At 41.1% G+C, this 19736-nt stretch overlaps 1 protein-coding gene across 7 annotated transcripts; it reads right to left on the reverse strand.

Moving 5' to 3' along the window:
• Positions 1-42: 42 nt before the first annotated feature.
• Positions 43-12575, reverse strand: cdk11b (cyclin dependent kinase 11B). Of its 7 annotated transcripts, none has more exons than XM_084552979.1 (20): positions 12528-12575; positions 11616-11746; positions 11199-11338; positions 10945-11072; positions 10697-10841; positions 9852-9970; positions 9435-9560; positions 9208-9306; positions 8733-8867; positions 8568-8642; positions 7820-8040; positions 7634-7724; positions 7427-7548; positions 7229-7334; positions 7020-7141; positions 5340-5447; positions 4844-4960; positions 4260-4408; positions 1208-1397; positions 43-658 (listed from the first exon to the last, which is right to left on the reverse strand). In XM_084552979.1, exons 2-20 carry the CDS (start codon positions 11724-11726, stop codon positions 566-568), a joined length of 2397 nt encoding a protein of 798 aa, XP_084409105.1. In that variant the 5' UTR covers positions 11727-11746; positions 12528-12575; the 3' UTR covers positions 43-565. The 7 variants fall into 7 exon arrangements, with proteins under 7 accessions (XP_084409105.1, XP_084409104.1, XP_084409103.1 ...); XM_084552978.1 differs by having other exon boundaries at positions 9852-10009; XM_084552977.1 differs by having other exon boundaries at positions 9208-9330; positions 9852-10009.
• Positions 12576-19736: the final 7161 nt, after the last annotated feature.

Genomic DNA, 19736 nt, shown 5'->3' on the forward strand with positions numbered 1-19736 from the left:
TTGGACAGAGTTTATAAATACAGGGAAAACAGCAGACAAAACAAAGATTCAAACTTTATTTCTAGCAAAAACATCGTCTCCCTGTCATCGCGTGAGCTCACGTTCCCGTGTAGATTTTTCGGACATTATGATGGATGGAACACACAGCCAACGCTGCATCATTACACAGTAGCTCAGGCAGCCAGGAAATACCAACCATTTATAAAATCTGCTCCTCTCTCATGAAGTATAAAAGGAAAAATAAAACAAAAGTCAAACAGGGGAACTAAACCTCTAATAGATTTATGGTTGCGTCTCCTCCCGCAGAACTAAAATGGTCACATCTGAAGTGCTGAAATAGCTAAGCAGTACAGAGAAAAAGCTGAATCCAACATGTTTGGGTCATCGGTCTTGCTGTTGAACAGTCCTGACTACATGGTAACAGCTGTAACTGATCAGATGCTGATCTGGCCTGTAGTTGTAAACCGGCGATGCTGTCCAGTCCCAAACAAACAGACAGACAAGTCCCAGAACTCTTTGTTCCGTCGTAATCTCTTAGACAGCCAGGTGTCCTGCAGATTGAGGCTCAGAACTTGAGACTGAATCCTGGGCCGACCGCTGACGCTCCCTGGTTGCTGGTCGTCAAGTGGAAGCCGGTGTCTTTAAGGTCGTCATCACCCTGCAGACACAATGGAAACAGACTTAAGTGACAGAAATAAAAACCACAGCCCATCACACCTCTGATAACGTGCATTTTGTTATATATTTATTACAGAAATGATCAATATTACACTGGTTACCTTTGGTAAACAAGTAATCTGAATTTACTTAATAAAATGAGATTGTGAGTCCATAAAAATATGCATGAAAATTTTAATTATTAAAATGATTATTGTTGTTATTATTCTTGGGATATCTCATGATCTGTCTCACAAGCTTTTCCAAGATGCCAAGAATAAAACTGAGATAAATAACTACTACCTTTGTTGTGGTCTAATTTGTGCTTGAGGTGGCAAATATTAACACTAAAAAAATATTAGCCTAAGGCTTCTGGGTGGGAGGGACCACTGCTGAAAACATTACGTCCTAACGGCTGCTCATCATGGAAAACACAAGGAGGAAATACACAAAGCAGAAGCCTGTAGGTCTGTAATCTATTTAACACAGACAGCGTCCAGAGAGCTTGGTAGCTGTATGTAATGGAGAAAGTGGAGCCAAATGTACTAACCAGTTGACTGTAGCCTAGACCTCCTTCGGGTGGGCGAGGACTGGTGCCTCTCTTCACCCTCTGCTGCTCGCTCTTGGCCGGCCAGGTGGGAAACATTGAGGGGTCAATGGGGAGCGGAGTCTCTCTGAAGTACTCGTGCTTGAGACCCTCGTCTGATAGGATCCTCTTACTGGGGCAGTAGGTGAGGAATCTGGAAAACAATCAAAAATCGAGTTCAAGCGGATGCATTTCAGGGATATTTCAATACAGGAGCTAGCTCAGATTGCTGTGTGGATGAGAGTAATGATTAAACACGGTGAAACTTCACTTTATTTTGGTAAAGAGGAAACCTGGAGCCAGGACCCTGAGTGGCTGCTCTCACCTCAGATTTGATTCTGTAATTCAAATAGTTCTGGCGTTTAGCTTATTGAAGGCCGTTTGGAAAAACAATCATGCCTTTGTAGACAGGATTAGCCGTGGAGGAGTCATCTTTCTGTGCCAAAGCCAGAAAAAAAGTGACAAGAAAGGGCCAACAAATGACGCAAGCAGAGCGGAGACTGATACATCTATACAGGTAGTTTTAATGAGGCTAACTGCTTTGGGTAGACGGAAAATGATATCACTGAGACCGACATCCTGTTCAGTCAAATGGTTTTTGATTGGAATTTCACTTTAGTTGATGATGTGACATGAGTAGAAATCCCCCTTAAGGTGAAAAAAATAAAACACTGACTGGATAAACTGATCAGCCACAACATTATGCCCAGTGAAGAGAATTTAGACAAGGGCTAAACTGTGATGGCTAGACGACTGGGCAAGGACAAGGACAAGTATTTTCTCAAAAGCTGGACCACGGAAGGAAAAGCTGTGAACGAGCAACAGGGTCATGTTTAAATGTGTGGTGTGACGACTGGTCCATTTGGTCTGATCCAACAGACCAGCTCAAACTGCACAACAGGTAGTGCTGGTCCTGATAAGAAGGCGTCAGAACACACATTGCATTTTGTATGAGGCTGCGTAGCTGTCGGGGACCCTGAACTGGACCATTGAGCAATGGATGCAGGTGACCTGGTCTGATGATCATGTTTTCTTTTACATCACACTACAGACGGCCCAACTGGTATTGGGAGATTGGTATCGAGCCAATGCAGGCATTTTTAAAATGATTGGATCGTGAGCGCGCTTTGTCCAAGCATAATCTTTTGTAGCGCTTTGTTAAATTAACTAAATTAACTTTGACAACCCTATTCTACTTAGGGTGGCATGATGCATACATGATCTAGGAGAAGTAAGATAAGAAGAAAGATAAGATCGGGGTTAAAAAAAAAAAAAAAAAAAAAAAAAAAAAAAAACTTGATTGAGACATCCGTACATGACACGGTTTCTGGGCAACATAAGATTCAAGGATCACCTTGTCGTTGCCATGAGGGCGTGCTTCAAATGCTACATTCACTTCAAATTAAAAGAGCTGTTTTTATAATAAAGGACTCCTGATAGGGGTTAGACAGACACCAGCTCTGTAAAACAATCAAGGCCTTATACTGACAGAGAAAGGGACAGCCCTTCAACTTCGGGTTAGTCCTTTTCATACCTGAGACAGATGATGGAAATTTATTATTTGATAGGAAAAACAAAGTATTGTAGATCTTTAAAATAAGAACTGAAAATCAAACTTTCTTAACTCCAACATTTTTAAGTAGCAGGTTAAAAAAAATCAAGTGTGTTTTGAAGCAGCTGCTGGAGTTTGACAGGAACTGCCTCGATCTGCAAACTCTTTCCTACACATGGGGGTGTGATATTCCAAACAGCTCTGTGATATCTACCTGCCAAGCTACACCTCCAAACCCCACTCATCTGTTCTGAAGCTTTTCAAACAACACTTCTCTGCTGTGGTCCCTGGGTAAATGCCATGAGAGTCTTCTGACAGCTGGAAGGTTTCAGCAGCGTTGGACAGGCGCCAAGCTTCCACTGAACCATGATCCCTGTGGCTGCACAGTGGACATGTTGTTGCCATCCTCGGCAGTTGTGAGCTGACCGATCAGTATGGTTTTGTCATTTACAGGTGTAGACAAAAAAGCTCCGTGGGTGGGTAAAGATCTGAGGGTGAAGAGACTCTGCTCTCTGCAGCTGCTAAACAATGCTGATCTTGGGAATGTACGAGAAAGAATTATGATCCAATTACTCCGTGCGTGAAAATGATTTTCCGTATTAACAGTGTATTTTCAAAAAGCTTTTCCCTTAATGTGGAGCATCACCATGGTGAGTGTGTGTAGTGAGATGGAACCTGGGAATGGAAAGGGACTCCTGCTGGGGCACGCTGATGACTCACTAATCCACTAGTGCTGTCATGTTTCATGTCAGCTTGCCAGAAATACACAAACTGAATTACAAGCTCTGGAAGCCTCAGAATCTGACAGGGATGAAATGTTTAATGTTTATCCTTGTACAGCAAGACAATTTCCACTGTAAGAGCCATGCTTATTTTAAGTTGGTGTTGGGTATTGATATTTAATCACATGTCAAAATTTTCAAATCAAACCTGCAGTAAATTCCCTTTCATGACAGTTATACGGTTGAGTTTATGTTGAAACAGCGTCAGAAAGGTAGTAATTCAACTGTATGATCATTTTGGTGGATGTAGTTTGTGGTGCTGTTAAACTGGATTGAATTAAACACTAAAGTGCTCCTGTTATTTAGCCTCGCCCACTGAGTACAATCAAATAACAATAGTCAAAATAACAGAGACATGTACTACAAATGTCAGCCTCCATAATGAAACCACAGTTCTCTGAATGCTGAATACCAGCATAAGATTCAGTTCAGGTTGTTATATTAGAATGCATTCGCTTTCACTAGTGTACCTAATGATCTGGCAGGTTCATCAAGAAATACACTTTAATGCTTTAATATTAGTCTAAATTCTGGTTGGTGTAACTAATTAAATTTTAATCCACCGAGGGGCTTTTGAAAACACATTCAGTCACAAGCAACTAGACAGACTGTGCTGCAGCGAAGATTTAGTGCAGCGTGTCAAGTGTAATGTGTTAAATGTGACAGTCTTCAAGAAACCTACTTGTTCATGAGGTCAAAGCCTTGGTCGGACAGGAGCGCTCCAAAGCGCTTTCGCAGGTTGTTGTAGGGATACTCTGTGAAAGTCATCTTCTTCACGGCGGGTAGCTCGTTGTAGCCGGGCCAGATCTTCTCACTGGGTGACCCCAGGTCCTGCAGTCAACACACACCAGTGAGCAGACATACTGTCAGTGCAGGGAGAGATGGATATGAGATATCCTCACTTTGGCTGATGTATACATCAACCGCAGACATGTGGCATTAGTCCTAGGTACATTTTAGTACTTTAACTGCTCACTGGCAAAGAATATAACACAGGAGGCCTGGATGACATCAGTCCACACAGCTGTTATTCTTTATGTAGATCATCTACTGAAATTTATTCAGCCAACTGTGGTGAGCTTCTTGGTTTCATAATAACTTTGGATTGATGGCTACCAACGGCTCCATCCTGTGGTGCACAGCAGAACAGCGTGCTGACATGATATAACAGACCAGACGCTTTACTGTAGATTTACAGGCAGTAAACACGAGAGCTTCTCCCATTATGGTCACAATTTATTTTTAAGAGCAAATGAGGACGTTTACCTTGAAAATCTTGTTAATTTGGTCAATTTCAGATTTTCCAGGGAAAAGAGGTTTCTGGGTGAGGAGCTCGCCAAATATGCAGCCCACTGACCACATGTCCACAGCTGTGGAGTACTCCTGCGGAGAGAAGAACAAACACAGTGGCAGTCCGCAGAAACATAAAGTAGACAGTCTGCCTGGCATGGAGCTGTTTGAGTTTGTCATGTGCGAAAGTGGATGTGCTCTGACGAGTCGCTGGGCCTCTGCCGCCTGGCTGTATAAATCATACTCTCCAAAAACTCAAATAGCTTTTTGTGGTATTTGGTATCTTACAAGCCAAATGTTTCACAGCTGTTGTATTCTCTTGGAAATAGATCTCTGGGTAAAACAATCAATCAGGATGATGTAACTATCTCTAGGAAAGTACATCAGATTAATGTTCGCAGTTTCAGCTACTGCACAGGTATATTATCTGGCTCCTGTGGTGTAGAGAGGGAGTGTGAGCCTGAATTCTCACCTTGGCTCCAAGCAGCAGCTCTGGCGATCGGTACCACAGGGTCACCACTACAGGAGTGTAGGGCTTCAGGGGAGAACCATACTCACGGGCCAATCCAAAGTCACCAATCTACAATTCAAGACAGATGGAAAACAGACCTTTTATTTAGGCAGTCTTTAAGACAGTTTTACTAATGGGACATCTTCATTAATATTATTTCTGAAGGTGTTTATATCATGCATTCCATAGGTGATCAAATGATCAGAAGGGTACAGGTCAGTTATACATTATCTCAAAAATAGAGGGGAGTGCAATTCATATTTTCCATTCTCACTGCCTATGTCAGAAGTGCTTTGAGCAAACACTCAAAACTGCTCTTTGGACTGTTGTGTTTAATGAATGGATGAGTAAGACACAGGGGAAGAATTTCCCCTTGAAGGACCACTAAAAATAATAATGAAATAAATAAATAATAATCAAATGTGTTCAAATCTGAAGCAGGTCTTGCATACAAGTTAGAGATTGAATAGATTTCTGATTATCATGTCTCGTTTGAGCAACTGTGTTGCTTATGATACTAGGTCAGGGAAATAAAGATTAGTTGGATTTAAAGGGAGTCACTTTTTAGAGTTGATCTACAATGAGCTCAAGAAATTTTTTCTTTAAATAAAATTTGAGTATCAGAGTGTCTCTTTGGGCCTGTTCAGACCTCACATTAAGATCCGATCAGAGCAATCCTAACGCAAGTGACCGCTCTGTATAAAATAAATGGGAATATCACTTGAAGCGCAGTATAATTGTAATTTTAACAGCAGCCGCCTCTGTTGGATCTCTACTACTGTTTAAGAACAGAGAAAAACTCAGATTATAACTCCAACCCTGGAAGTTTCCATATGTACTGTAATCTCCAGGAATAAAGGTAAATAAAGACACCGCTAAATAAGGAAATACGTAACAACACACGGCTCTTTAAACGTCAACATGACCGCATCAATAATTAACCACATGCTGATACTTTATTAATACTTCCTAAGATTTATTTATTTTTTAGTTAGTTAACAGCTACAAGGACAAAATATTTAAAAAAAAAACTCTCATTACTAATCAACAAACATCACGTATGGTGTTTTTCCCTTTGGTCATTTATAATAGCAGTGTGTTTTTTGTTTTTTGTCTGTGACTGAGGCAAAACTCTGCTTATGCAGGAGCACCCCGGTTGAGTAGGAGGTCTTTAATGTGACTCAAGATACATGGTGTTCACACTACCAAAGAAATGGGAACAAATGCGACCCAGACCACCTCCAAATGTGGTCAAAGATTAAATCTCTCAAATGCAATCTCAATGGGTCCTGGGTGTGTTCACACCTGTATTTTTAAGCTGGTCATTGTGATCCGATTCCCCAGGACGAATCTTAATGCATAGTCTGAATGGGGCCAGCTACAGGTTTCGCACATTTGCACATGACTTACTTTAAGATAGTCATGCCCCTTTTATACAAATTCTAAAGCCTGTGTTTGCCTTCAGTGTCAAAGAGTCTTCTTGCTTAACCACTGTGGCTCAACAAACATACTTATCACCCCACGTTCGTAGTTGACAGTGAACCAACAATATCCCTCCAACTAAATGCTTACAGCATTTTTCAGAAGACAACTCAAAACTATATATTCTTAATCTCCAGTGTCAAAAAGTCAATAGTGTACCTTAAGGATACCCTTGTGGCTAAGCAGCAGATTGGAGGTCTTCAGATCACGGTGAAGGATCCAGTTATCGTGGAGATGTCGGACTCCTCTGAGGAGCTGAATCATCAAAGTCTTTACTTCTCCTGAAAGAAACGTATCACAGTTTACAAGAGCTTTGATGAGCTCATATTTTAATGTTAGAAAGTGAGAGAAACAGTGCCTCTCTTTACCTGGCAGGAATGGCTGCTTCATGGTTTCCATTAGACTCTTCAGGTCATGTTCTACATAGTTCATCACGATGTAGATCTTGTCCATGTTGCTCCCAACAACAATCTCCTAAGATAGAGGAGGAAAGGGAAAATTAGATTGAACCCTTTTCTATTATAATATTAATTCCTAAACAAATATTTTAAAATGAGTTGTCTCACCCTCACTGTGACGATGTTTGGATGTTGAGCTTTCAGGATTGTATTGATTTCTCTTAAGGATGTGATGGGAAAGCCCTCCTTCTCCTTCTCCATCTTCAGCCTTTTCAGGGCGACAATCTCATCTGCAAATATAACATTGTATAAATCATTTCATCAATACACACATCTACTCTAAAAGCAAACTGATTTATGTGTTTATTTCCATACCAGTTTTTTTGTCCTTGGCCCTGTACACAACCCCATAGGTTCCCTCCTCTATTCGGTTGAGACACTGAAATTCCTCGACACTGCGGCAACCCTGAACACAAAATGGAATCCAACACCAGATTACGCATTTGCCAAGGCATCATTTGTAACTTCTATGCAGAGTATTTGAGTCCTGTTGGCACTGACCTGTAAAGCTGGGAGATACTTGGGTAGCTCCTTCTTCAGCTCCACGGGTGAAATCGGGGGAGAGTCGGGGATGTAGTTCTCCTCAGGAGTGGGGGAGCGAGAATGAGTTTGAGACTGAGGGGTGGGGTCACCGTCTCCTGCTTCATCATCATCCTCTTCTTCTTCCTCTTCCATGTCCTCACCACTCTCCTCTGAGTCGTGGTCGAAACGGGACTCTGGCACTGTGAGTTGAAAGGTAGGGTCAGTTTTTGCAATGGGAAGTGTGTGCTCTTTAAAATTTTTGCTTCAAATATTTGACTATCTAATCAATTATTGACGGTCTGGTTCAAATAAAAATGTATTAACATTATGATGACAAGGATGGTTGAGTTGGCATCATGTAATCTAAGTCTGGAACATCCTTTACAACTTCAAAGTATTTTATGGATGACACTGCTGATGAAGATAAGATGCTGTTGAAAGATCGAAGAGTTTTTGTTGTTTTTTTAACTCAGCTAATATTTCCAAGATCAACATTGAAATTTCATGTTCAGGTTTTACTTGATGTACTGCAAGCAGCCATCTTGGTTCTTATGTGTTTTGAACTTTTCGTGGTTTCACTACCTTGCTTAAACTAGACTGTTTCTTACAGTGAAGAGTCCTGGCAAAGAATATTTGTATAATAATAAGACCAATCTAAACTTTCAAATGATGGTAATATATCTCACACACACACAACCATCCCTGGTGACATCAAAGTTTTCTTCACCTGCAGGTATGTGATTTCCATTTTCCCTCTCCTCTTCAAACTCTTCATCTGACTGCTCGTCTTCACTCACGTCCTCTGAAAGAGAGAAAGCCTCAGTGTTTAGCTTGTCATGGTGCATCACTGGTCTTGACTGAGTCACAGCAGGAGAGCAGATAAAACTTTTACCTGCGCTCTGCTCCGACCTTCCTGAGCCTGAAACAGACTCCTCCTCTTCTTCTCCTTCCTCTCCCTCACTCTGGCTGCTGGACTCCTCTTCATCCTCCTCCTCTTCCTCCTCTTCTTCAGAACCTGACCCCGATGCTAAATGAGATGGAAAAGATAAAAGAGCAGTTTTTAAATACAATCTAGAACATCTGCAATACTAAACCGATAAGTTGTCCTACAGTCAATGTGTTAACACCAGTATATTTCTACACTACTGAATAGAACTACCTATTTAGAACTACTAATGACCAACATAACTAGATTTTAACAAATTATTCTCATCTTGTTCTACTCATTATCATCTAAAACCCATAGAAGTCGAAAAATATTAAGATTCCCAAGGACTATTAGCCATGTAATACTGATATTGTACAGTTGCTGTAGAGTGCTATTTATTTCCACCGTCTGCTAAAAGTTAGGTGATATCATCCATTACCTCTGGAGGATTCTGCAGTGCTTGTCTTCCTTTCACTGTCACTGATGTCCTGGAGGTCGGCAAGCAGGTCTTTGATATCTGGCTTCTCCTCCTTTGATGCTGAAGTAGAACACATAGTGTGAACTAAAGTGAGAGTTAAACAGAAAATATATATATATATATATATATATATATGTACTGTATATAAAAAAAACAGATTTTTGGAAATGATATGATGGTAAACTCACCTGCACTTTTCCGTGGTTCGCTGTGCTCAGACCTGTCCCGTGGGGCGCGAGTGGGACTACGGCTACGGTGACTTTGTTTTGGTTTGTCATCATACTCTTCAGGCAGCATCCGATGGTGAGATGGCACTTTGGAAATGAAAGTTTCTTATTAATTACTGCAGATTTTACTAAATAGTTCCATTGTTTCACAATCAGAAGCTGTACGAATGGTAGTAGAACAATGCTCAATGCTTTTAAGTTAGTGGTTCAAATAAATTAACAAATAAATCCTATTTACTCTCTTTACCAAAGTTACATGTGTTCTTGTGTTTGTGGTTTATTTACAGAACTGGAGGAAAAGTGTGTTTACTCTTTCCAGGGGGAAGCATCTTTATACAGCTCTGTGCTTTTTTCCCAGTGAGTATAACATATACTGACCTCCCCGTCTGGACCCTCTTTCTATGCGCCGCTCTTCCTCCCTCCTCTCTCGGTCCTTAAGCTCTCGTTGCTCACGCAGCTTTCTGTCACGTCCGCGCTGCAGCTGCTCCAGCCGGTCCCTGTGGTCCAAAAAAACCCCAGTAGAGTCCACTTGAGGTCTGTTTAGATAATCAAAAGTTCAACCTTGTCACTGTTTTATTTAGTTAGTTAGTTAGTTGAAGGACCACTGTGTAGGATTAAGTGGCATCTGGTGGTAAGGTTGCTGACCACATCCACCACAAAACCCCTCGCCTGACAATCCTGGCAAAAACACACGTCGCACTCTCTAGAGCCAGTGTTCTGTCCTTTCTGGGCTACTGAAGACACATGGCAGCCCAACATGGTGGACTCTGTGGAAGAGCTCCCACTCCTTTAGTATTAATTTTACTAATTCTGCTAACAAAAAACACAAACTTATTTGACAATATATTAATGGAAAAACATGATGAGGAAAAATATATTTAATTTCTGTAAATAGAGCCGCCTAAATCCTACACACTGGAGGTTTACAATGAATTCAGTTCAGTTTCACCTTCAGTTTGCATTATTTATGTGGCCTTTAATACTTCAGTGAGGAAAGAAATAACAATGTTGTGTGTAGATTCAGAGAGTTTGAACAGTTCACGACATGTACACTTACAGTAACATACTGGCAGAAAAAAAAACACTGAATATAAGTTCCAATCCAAAAAAGCAGGTATTAATTTTTGGAAACATACACTGGCCAAATTCAAATTAATATATTTATCTGTATTCAGCTAACTTGACATTATTTAATATTTATAATTTCTAGGGTTGGCGCTCACCTTTCTCTGCGTGAATGAGCTCTGGCCTCTTCCCTTCGTTTCTGCCTTTCCCAGTCTCGCTTGGCTTTTTCTACTTCCCACTGACGCTTCCTGCGATCACTCTCTCTCTCTTCTTCTTTATTTCTGGGCCGTGCATGTTTCCCTGCTGTATACGTGAGTGGAAGAAGCAGATAAGAAAAAAAAATAGTACCAAACATGATGTAGTCAACTGTGAGCCATGATAATTCAATTAAGTATCACTTCCACACCTCCTTCAGCAGAGTGACTGCGATGACGTCTTTTATCTTTTCTCTTCTCCTCCTTTCTGTGGTGAGATTTATCCTTCCTCGCTATCTGCTGTGGAGGCTTGATTGCTAATGAGTCATCTTCTTCTCCTCTGGTAAAGGCAAAAAGAAAACAACATAAGACTTTAAAAACACAACACAATTATAGATGAAAAAACACTTTCTTGAATTACATGTGAACTAATTTCCTCACATTTGTTTCCTACAGTTGTACATACCGGTCTTCTGTTGAGTCTTCCCGTGTGTACGGGGAATTACGAATTGTTATTTCCATTCTTTGATCCTGTAGTTCTCCTTCCTCCGGAGTATCTCGTTTGGCTTCCCGATCATCCGCCTGTGGAACAAGTCCCTGTGTGAACTGTGCAAGGAGAGAAGGGCAAAATTTGCAGTTTAAGCTGGAGAGAAATCATTAACAATACAAATAAATGCATAAGCTTAGTCTTAGGGTTAAAACTTTGCTTCACAGGAGAAAATGAAACATTCCACCCCTTTATCAAACATAAATGTATGATTAGAACAACAAATGAAATGCAACTATAACATTACTAAGCACAGCAAATATAATGGAAAGCTAAGAAATGTTTTAATACCATCATTACGCATGTGTAATATTGTTATGACTTTAGATACTTTACATTTTTCTGATGCTTCTGATCGGTTTTCTCCTCTAATTCTCTTCTGCGTTTTTTCTCAAGTAGGATTTCGTCAAGAGTTTTAACTTTCCAGGTCTCCTTTTCGTCCCCCATCAGCGTCCACTCTCCACCGCCTGCTTCACATCAAAAAGACACAAGCAACACAGAAGGTTAATTCATTTCAATCGTGGTCTTTTGTAAAACAAAAACAACTAATAGTTAAAAGCTGAAACAGATCTATGACAGAAGAACTTTGCACTGGTAGGTCCCGATTTCAACAATTTATCATTCATTTAACTTTCATGTAAGATGTCAAAATGAGCTCATCAATAAAGAATATCTGGCGATATTTGCTGAAACTGTGAGGCCTTCTAAATCACTAGTGATTTAATATCTACCACAAAGTAGGCGTCAATCAACTTTCATATTTACCAATGCAGCAGCGCAATTGCACTTATTAGATTTGGAATCAATTTCTACCATGTTAAACGGAGCTTGTTTTTATTAAGACGCATGACAGCTGAACAGTAGCTAATGTAGCTAAGCTATGTGAGCCTGGGAAAACAGCGGCTGCCCCGTTAAACTGTATAGATCGTGAAAGCACCAACCGCATAAGGCAACACGCGTAGCAAAATGGTCAAAAAATAAATTGTACGTCTAAACCTCCGGTGTGTTGAGAATGCAACGGAAGGTGCTAATATGTCAGCTAGCAAACGTTAGCTAGCGAAAAGTAGCATGGGCGACTGTTGCTAAACAACTTCTGTAGCTAACTACATCATGCTGAAAGAAAAAACTTATATATCAATTACACTTGTAAACTGTGGAATGTATATCGGTGACCGTAGCTCAAATTAAATGCCTAAATACAATAGATAATGATATTATTGGCCGAGCAGCTGTAACGGTTAAACAAACCTGAAACACGAGCAGCGGTATTATTGCACACCGGAAGTCCGAATACGTCTCTCGAACGTCTGTTGCACTTCCGGTGTGAAACAATTACTTCCTATAACGTAACATAACATAACATAACATAATATAATATAATATAATATAATATAATATAATATAATATAATATAATATAATATAATATCCACCACATTAGTAAAATAAAAAAAGTAATATTAGCAATTGTGATATTTTGACAGCAAAATTATTTTCTGTTGAGCTTTCCAACGAAATAAAAACAGTATGTAACCAAATTGAAGTCTTTGTTTCTAATGTACAATTTTGAACATCCACAAACACAAGGGGGCGCTGTTATTTAAGCCCCACTTGGGATGCATGTTTATCCTCTGCACTGGGGTCAAAACAACAAAACAACAAAAGTGATTTTGTATTCATCAAAATCAAACTTCTATGCACAGAAGGGAGTGTCGTGAACAACATCAGCTTCATAATTACTTTACTTTGCATTCCACTATCGCCCAGGATGTGATGAAACCGGAGACTACCAGACCACATGGTACTTAAAGAGGCCTTTATCACTGAGAAAGAGTCGTATAATGAGGTGAAAGACATCAACTGGATTACAGCCAGTGGATTTATGGCAGGCTGACCTCCGTGAACACATGAACTATGGTCAAGGATTTATACAGAGCAGGAAGCATGGTTGTCTGTGTCAGTCTGAGATTTGAATGTGTTGGAGAGCAGAGCTTCTAAGCAGCTTGTTTCAGACTCGTATAGGTGAGTGCAACTTTTATTTGAATAAACTAAGTCATTAATCATTAGTCACTACTTTCTGGCTCACTGGGTCTGATTTAGTTTCTGGGCTTATTAATTAACAAGGATGATAAAAATATATACTTTCTAAATGATATAAAACACATTTCAGTCAGTTTAAGTGCCTCATAATGTAGTGCATGAAGATAAGTGACACTCTTTAAACAGCAGCGAGTTTCTTTGGCTGTTGAGACTATGCCTTATCATTATTGTTGTCTACGTGCAGACAACTCTTCATCCTCACTGTGTCCCAGCACAGAGTTTATGTGTCCAGGCTGAACAGTGAGCAGTGATCCCAGAAGATAAATCTCAGAGAAGAGGAAAAACTTCCAACATGGAGTCCAACAGTGCCGGCAGCGTCCAATATGATCGTTGGAACGAAGACAACATCAGCATGAACGTAGAGGCTTCACAGTCTACTGGGACGAGGTGAAATAAAATAATTCTTAATGTAAATATGAAGATAAAACATACAGTTTTTATGATATTGATCATTTTCTTTTGCTACTGAGAAGCAAACTCATAGAACTAGATATGGGCGAGGTACAACTATATGTGGTGCTCATAAGCTTTAGAAGACCAGAACAAAATTGTCTATGATATGTTGAAACCAGGTTATAAAATAATGTGGGGGTGACTGTGGACTCAAAAATTCTTCATCTGACCCTGTCTTCCTTTCTTCCATGCTCCCAGGATCTATAACAGAGTGTGTGTCGGCAGTACTGGAGCAGTAATGAAGACAGCAGGAAGTATAGCTGCACTAGTGTCCATTTACATCATAGGATACGTGACGGGATACTACATCCATCGGTGCTCATAGTGAAGAGCAGACGAGAAGGAAGAGACATTCTGGATAAACTGTACATTTAAACTATGTTAACCATAAAGGGTTACTGTGCTGAAAGGCACTCAGTGCAGATGTCTTGGCTAATAGACATCTGGACTGGAAAATGACACAATGCCACGATTCATACAGAACTTCAGAAGAATCTTGATACAAGAAAATGAATGCTATATAAGAGCCCTGATGATGATCTGTAGTGAACTGTGAATTTCAAAGAGCAAACAGCATTGCGATACCAAACAGCATTGTGTTACCAAATATAAGAATATTTGAGCTCCATTCAGGGGCAATGATACTGTAGCAACAGCAGTAAAAAATAACTGAGGAGAGATTGATGTTGACTTTATTCCTGACTGGCATCATTGTGCATCTTTCTTTGACTGTATAAGATCATTAGGGTCATTCATTCTGACTTTTCAGTCAAAGTGACAGCTGACTGAAAATTAAAAACAGTTTTAATCAGCTCGTGTGAATTCTGAGCAACCGTTTTGTTCACTGACACAACACTGATTTCACTGTATTTATTAGACAGCAGTTCTTTATACGACATTTGACATCTGTTTCTGTGCTGTGGGATGGGAGAAAACCAGACTGGAATTGTTCAATCATATTGGAAGTACTTAAATAGTCAAAGATCTGAGTTGCTACTGTTTATTTGAGTATTTTTGATAGAAATGGCAAGTTTGAGATGGGACGGTAGTTATTTGGGTTATTGGGGGTCAACACCAGGTTTTTTGAGTATGGGGTAATTGCAGCAGTTTTGAGAGATCAGAATCAGAAAAGACTTTATTGCCAAGCATGTTTGTACATACAAGGAATTTGCTTTGGTGTTGTTATGCATAAAATAAAATTAAATAAAATATAGAAAACTATGGTATTGCTCTCAGATATATAAAAATAAAAAAATACAAAAAATATATACACAATATATATATATATTCCACCAGAACATTTACAGTGGGTTTGATGTGTTCATGGGGGGGGCTTGGCATTGTTCAGCAGACGCACTGCGGATGGGAAAAAATTGTTCGCCATGCGAGTGGTCCTACACTCGATGGATCGCAGCCGTCTGCCAGAGGGGAGTCTGTTGAATAGTCCGTGTCCAGGGTGAGAGGGATCGGCCACAATCTTAGCTGCACGCTTCAGAGTCCTGGAAGCGTACAGCTCATCGAGAGACTTCAGACTGCAACCAATCACCTTCTCTGCAGAGCGAATGACACGCTGCTTGCAAGTCTGCTCTTGTCCTTAGCAGAGGCTGCAGCATACCAGGTGGTGATGGAGTTGGTGAGGATGGACTCAATGACGGCAGTGTAGAAGTGAACCATCATTGTCTTTGGCAGGTTGAATTTCTTCAGCTGCCGCAGGAAGTACATCCTCTGCTGTGCTTTTTTAATTAGGGAGCTGATGTTCAGCTCCCATTTGAGGTCCTGGGAGATGATGGTGCCCAGGAAACGGAAGGAGTCCACAGTGTTGACTGTAGAATCAGACAGGATGATGGGGAGGAGTGCGGCTGTGTTCTTCCTGTAGTCCACAATCATCTCCACTGTCTTGGAGGCGTTCAGCTCCAGGTTGTGGCGGCTGCACCAAGTCACCAAGCGGTCAATCTCCAATCTGTAGGCGCTCTCATCTCCATCTGAGATGAGCCCGATGAGGGTGGTGTCATCTGCAAACTTCAGGAGCTTGACAGACTGGTGCAGCTGTTTGTGTACAGGGAGAAGAGCAGAGGAGAAAGGACACAGCCTTGAGGGGAACCCGTGCTGATGGTACGGGAGTCTGAGATGTGTTTTCCCAGCCTCACATGCTGCCTCCTGTCAGACAGGAAGTCTGTGATCCACCTGCAGATGGAGTCAGGCACGGTCAGCTGGGAGAGTTTGTCCTGTAGTAGAGACGGAACGACTGTGTTGAAGGCCGAGCTGAAATCCATAAACAGGACCCTGGCATATGATCTAGGGGAGTCCAGGTGCTGGAGGATGAGGTGGAGGGACAGGTTGACGGCATCATCCACAGATCTGTTTGATCTGTAGGCGAACTGCAGGGGGTCCAGGAATGGGTCTGTTAAATCCTTAAGGTGTGAAAGCACGAAGCGCTCAAAAGACTTTATCACAACCGATGTCAGGGCAACAGGGCAGTAGTCATGGAGTCCAGTAGTCCTTGGCTGTTTGGGGACTGGGATGATGGTGAGGCCTTGAAGCAAGCTGGCACGTGACATGACTTCAGTGAGACATAGAAGATATCCGTGAACACTGAAGACACATAGTCAGACATCAGGGAGGAATGTATAATGTTGGTTATTAGAGAGGACAAAGAAGAGAAGCATCTTTTTACCGGATGTGTTGGCAGAGGATCTGACTGACAGGTTGATGGTTTGGACTTATGAACAATCTGAGAAACCCTGCAACAATGAGTAAGTAACAGAAATGGAAAATAGGATATAGATTTAGATTTAAACTGTAAGATGTTATCCATATGAGGTGGAAACAGGAATAGAATTGGATTCATTCTGTTGGCTGAAGCAGAAACAGAGTGAAAAGAGTTTTCGTAAGAGTTTTCACCGGGACGTCTTTTTGACATGCAGGTGACTTTCTGGTTTCCATGAGGTCTCTCAGTTGGTGCTTCCTGCATGAACACTCGCTTCTGCATTTCAGCTAAATGTATCACTTAATGATGCATTGCCTTTGTTTCCTTTGATGCAATTCATTATAGCCTGCAGACCTGGCCCTGGTGTTTAAGAGAGATCTAAGAGAGATGTTTACTGCATCCTTATCATATTATCTGATATATCACTGAAAATTCTTCATTAAGCCAACTTAAACTTACAAGTGGATGTTCAGAGAAGGAAATGACGGGTGCTCACTGCAAATGCAAAGTAAGATATTACTTAGTGCAGTAACAGTCGAAAGCACTGATTTGATTCCACAAATAAGCTTAGAACATGAAAAAAAAAAATTCAATTATTAGCAGTTAAAAATGCCAGTGAAATGTTTTTACTTTGAAAACTAATTTACTATCAGTTTTAGTTCTACATTGTGTGTCATTGATAAAGCTGCTGCTGGAAGGAGGGCCCAATCACTGTAATGTTAATAGAAATGTCCAAACCCTTTGTCTATAACAAGATGCCTATTGGAGATGTCAAAACTTTTGGCTGTGTATAAAGAGCTGTTAATATAATTCATTCTGAAAGCAGGGAGAGTTGTGCTGGAAATTAACACTTGTAATAGTAATTTGAGGAGTAATTTGAGATGATAACTGAAAAAATATTTCCATGAAATCCGTGGCTGATGTTCATTTTTGTCAGAGGATGAATGCAAATATTTTTGGTGACCTGGCAGACCCAGAAACAGGTAAAAACACTGCAAGCATCAGATTACACACTCTTATTGTGAGTTTAATCTGTGCAGCAAAAATATATATAATAGCGACTGTGTATATATGTATCTACCTGCAGTATATTGTACCATACAATACAAACATATTTCTGGAGGACGGAAACCGTCATAATCATAAATAAATAAATAAATGGACAATTATATAAGCAATATAATGAAAGTGGAGAATTGAAACATGAATTACGGATGCCTACATTCATATCTAATGGCATATAAATGTTTTTTATTGTATTATTTCTACATTTCTTTATTTTGATCATGACTGTTTTGCTTCTGTGTCCATAAAAAGACAATCTGGTTCACATGAAATGCTGACATCCTGACATGTATATGACTTGGATTGTTGAATTTTTTGTTCTGATCAGCTATACCAGTGTAAATCACTATAAAACCATATCACGTGTCTTATCAGAACTATGATAATGAGTAAGCAAATATACTTCCAACAGCAATAAAACAACATTTTGTTGTCAGTAGCCAGTACCATAAAATCGAACGGCACAGTATGTTGGGTCATCAGAGTGTCAGATTAAGATCCAACACATGTGCACACTCAGCTTGGTTATGTCAGTTACTATAATCAACATTTTGTGACTTATGTTACGTTATGTCATATGTATTTTTTATGATTGGATGAAAACCATAGTGGCGAGGTGGTTAGCACTGATGCCTCACAGCGAGAAGGTCCCGAGTTCGAATCCATGGGCTGACTGGGCCTTTCTGTGTGGAGTTTGCATGTTCTCCCTGTGTCTGCGTGGGTTCTCTCCGTGCACTCCAGCTTCCTCCCACCATCCAAAGACATGCTCATTAGGTTCATTGGTGATTCTAAATTGGCCTTAGGTGTGCGTGTGAGTGTGAATGGTTGTCTGTCTCTCCATGTTGGCCCTGCGATAGACTGGCGACCTGTCCAGGGTGTACCCCCGCCTCTCGCCCGATGACAGCTGGGATAGGCTCCAGCAGACCTCTGCGACCCTTAACAGGAATAAGTGGGTACAGAAGATGAATGAATGAATGAATGAAAACCAGCTGCATTGATTGTGATGCTTTACAAGATTTTACAATGTGCACTGCTTTGTGCAAACGTCAGAATTGTGTTCCAAATTGATTCTGAACCAATTCTGACTGGAACAGCAGGTGTGGTCCAACAGTTAATGGCCCCATGTGTTTAGGGTTACCAACATCAAACAAAATATTCTCTGGTATGTAAGTATATGAATGTGTATCAGCCTCATGTTGGTGTGGATGATGCTGTTGTCTACCTGCTGCAGCGCGCTCACTCTCACCTGGATGGTGGGAAGGCCACTGTGAGGATCATGTTCTTTTATTTCCCCAGTGCTTTTAGCACCATTCAGTCCTTTCTGATGAGTGAGAAGCTGCTCAGGATGGGTGTCAGCTCCTCCACTGTCTTGTGGATTACTGATTACTTGTCTCGGTTTGTGCGGCTGGGGGGCTCTCTGTCCTATACTGTTGTCATTAATGTGAGGGTACCACAGGGGACTGTCCTGTTTCCATTTCTGTTCACGCTTTACACCTCTGATTTCCAGTACAGCTCTGGGTCCTGCCACCTGCAGAAGTTCTCTGATGACTCTGCAGTGGTTGGGGGTATTAGAGATGGACAGGAGGTAGCGTATAGGACACTGATTGGAGACTGTGGAGTGGTCCCAGGCAAACCACCTACTCCCGAATGTGGACAAGACCAAAGAGCTGGCCATTGACTTCAGGAGGAAGAGGACACCAGCGGAGCCCATCACTATCCAGGGCCTGGAGGTGGAAGTATGTGGACCACTATAAGTACCTGGGAGTCGGTATGAACAGCAGACTGGACTAGAGGGATAACAGCGATGCTGTGTACAAGAAGGGCCTGAGTAGACTCTACTTCCTGACGAAGCTCAGGTCTTTGTATGTATGCAGCAAGTTGCTGGAGATTTTCTACCAGTCTGCTGTTGCAAGAACCCTGTACTTTACAGTGGTTTGTTGTGGGAGAGCACCAGCAAAAAGGACATCAGTAGGATTGACCAAATTGATCCAAGAGGCTGGTCACGTTATTGGCAGTTGTTTGGAGACATTCGCCTCAGTGAGAGACGGGAGGACACTCTCCATCATAGACAATCCATCACATCCACTACACTGGACCTGTTCCTATTAAGGGTCGCGGACCACACCTGCTGTT

The sequence above is a fragment of the Chelon labrosus genome (assembly GCF_963514085.1).
Source record: "Chelon labrosus genome assembly, chromosome: 10".
In the NCBI taxonomy this organism is placed as follows: domain Eukaryota; kingdom Metazoa; phylum Chordata; class Actinopteri; order Mugiliformes; family Mugilidae; genus Chelon; species Chelon labrosus.

Excerpts from the sequence above, each read along its gene's own strand:
- cdk11b (XM_084552973.1), bottom strand. The coding sequence starts at position 11,726 with ATGGGGGACGAAAAGGAGACCTGGAAAGTTAAAACTCTTGACGAAATC. Across the intron at positions 8,868-9,207 it reads CACTGCAGAATCCTCCAGAG|CATCGGGGTCAGGTTCTGAA; the intron begins GTAATGGATGAT and ends CATCTCATTTAG. Across the intron at positions 8,041-8,567 it reads TGGAAATCACATACCTGCAG|TGCCAGAGTCCCGTTTCGAC; the intron begins GTGAAGAAAACT and ends TTCAACTCACAG.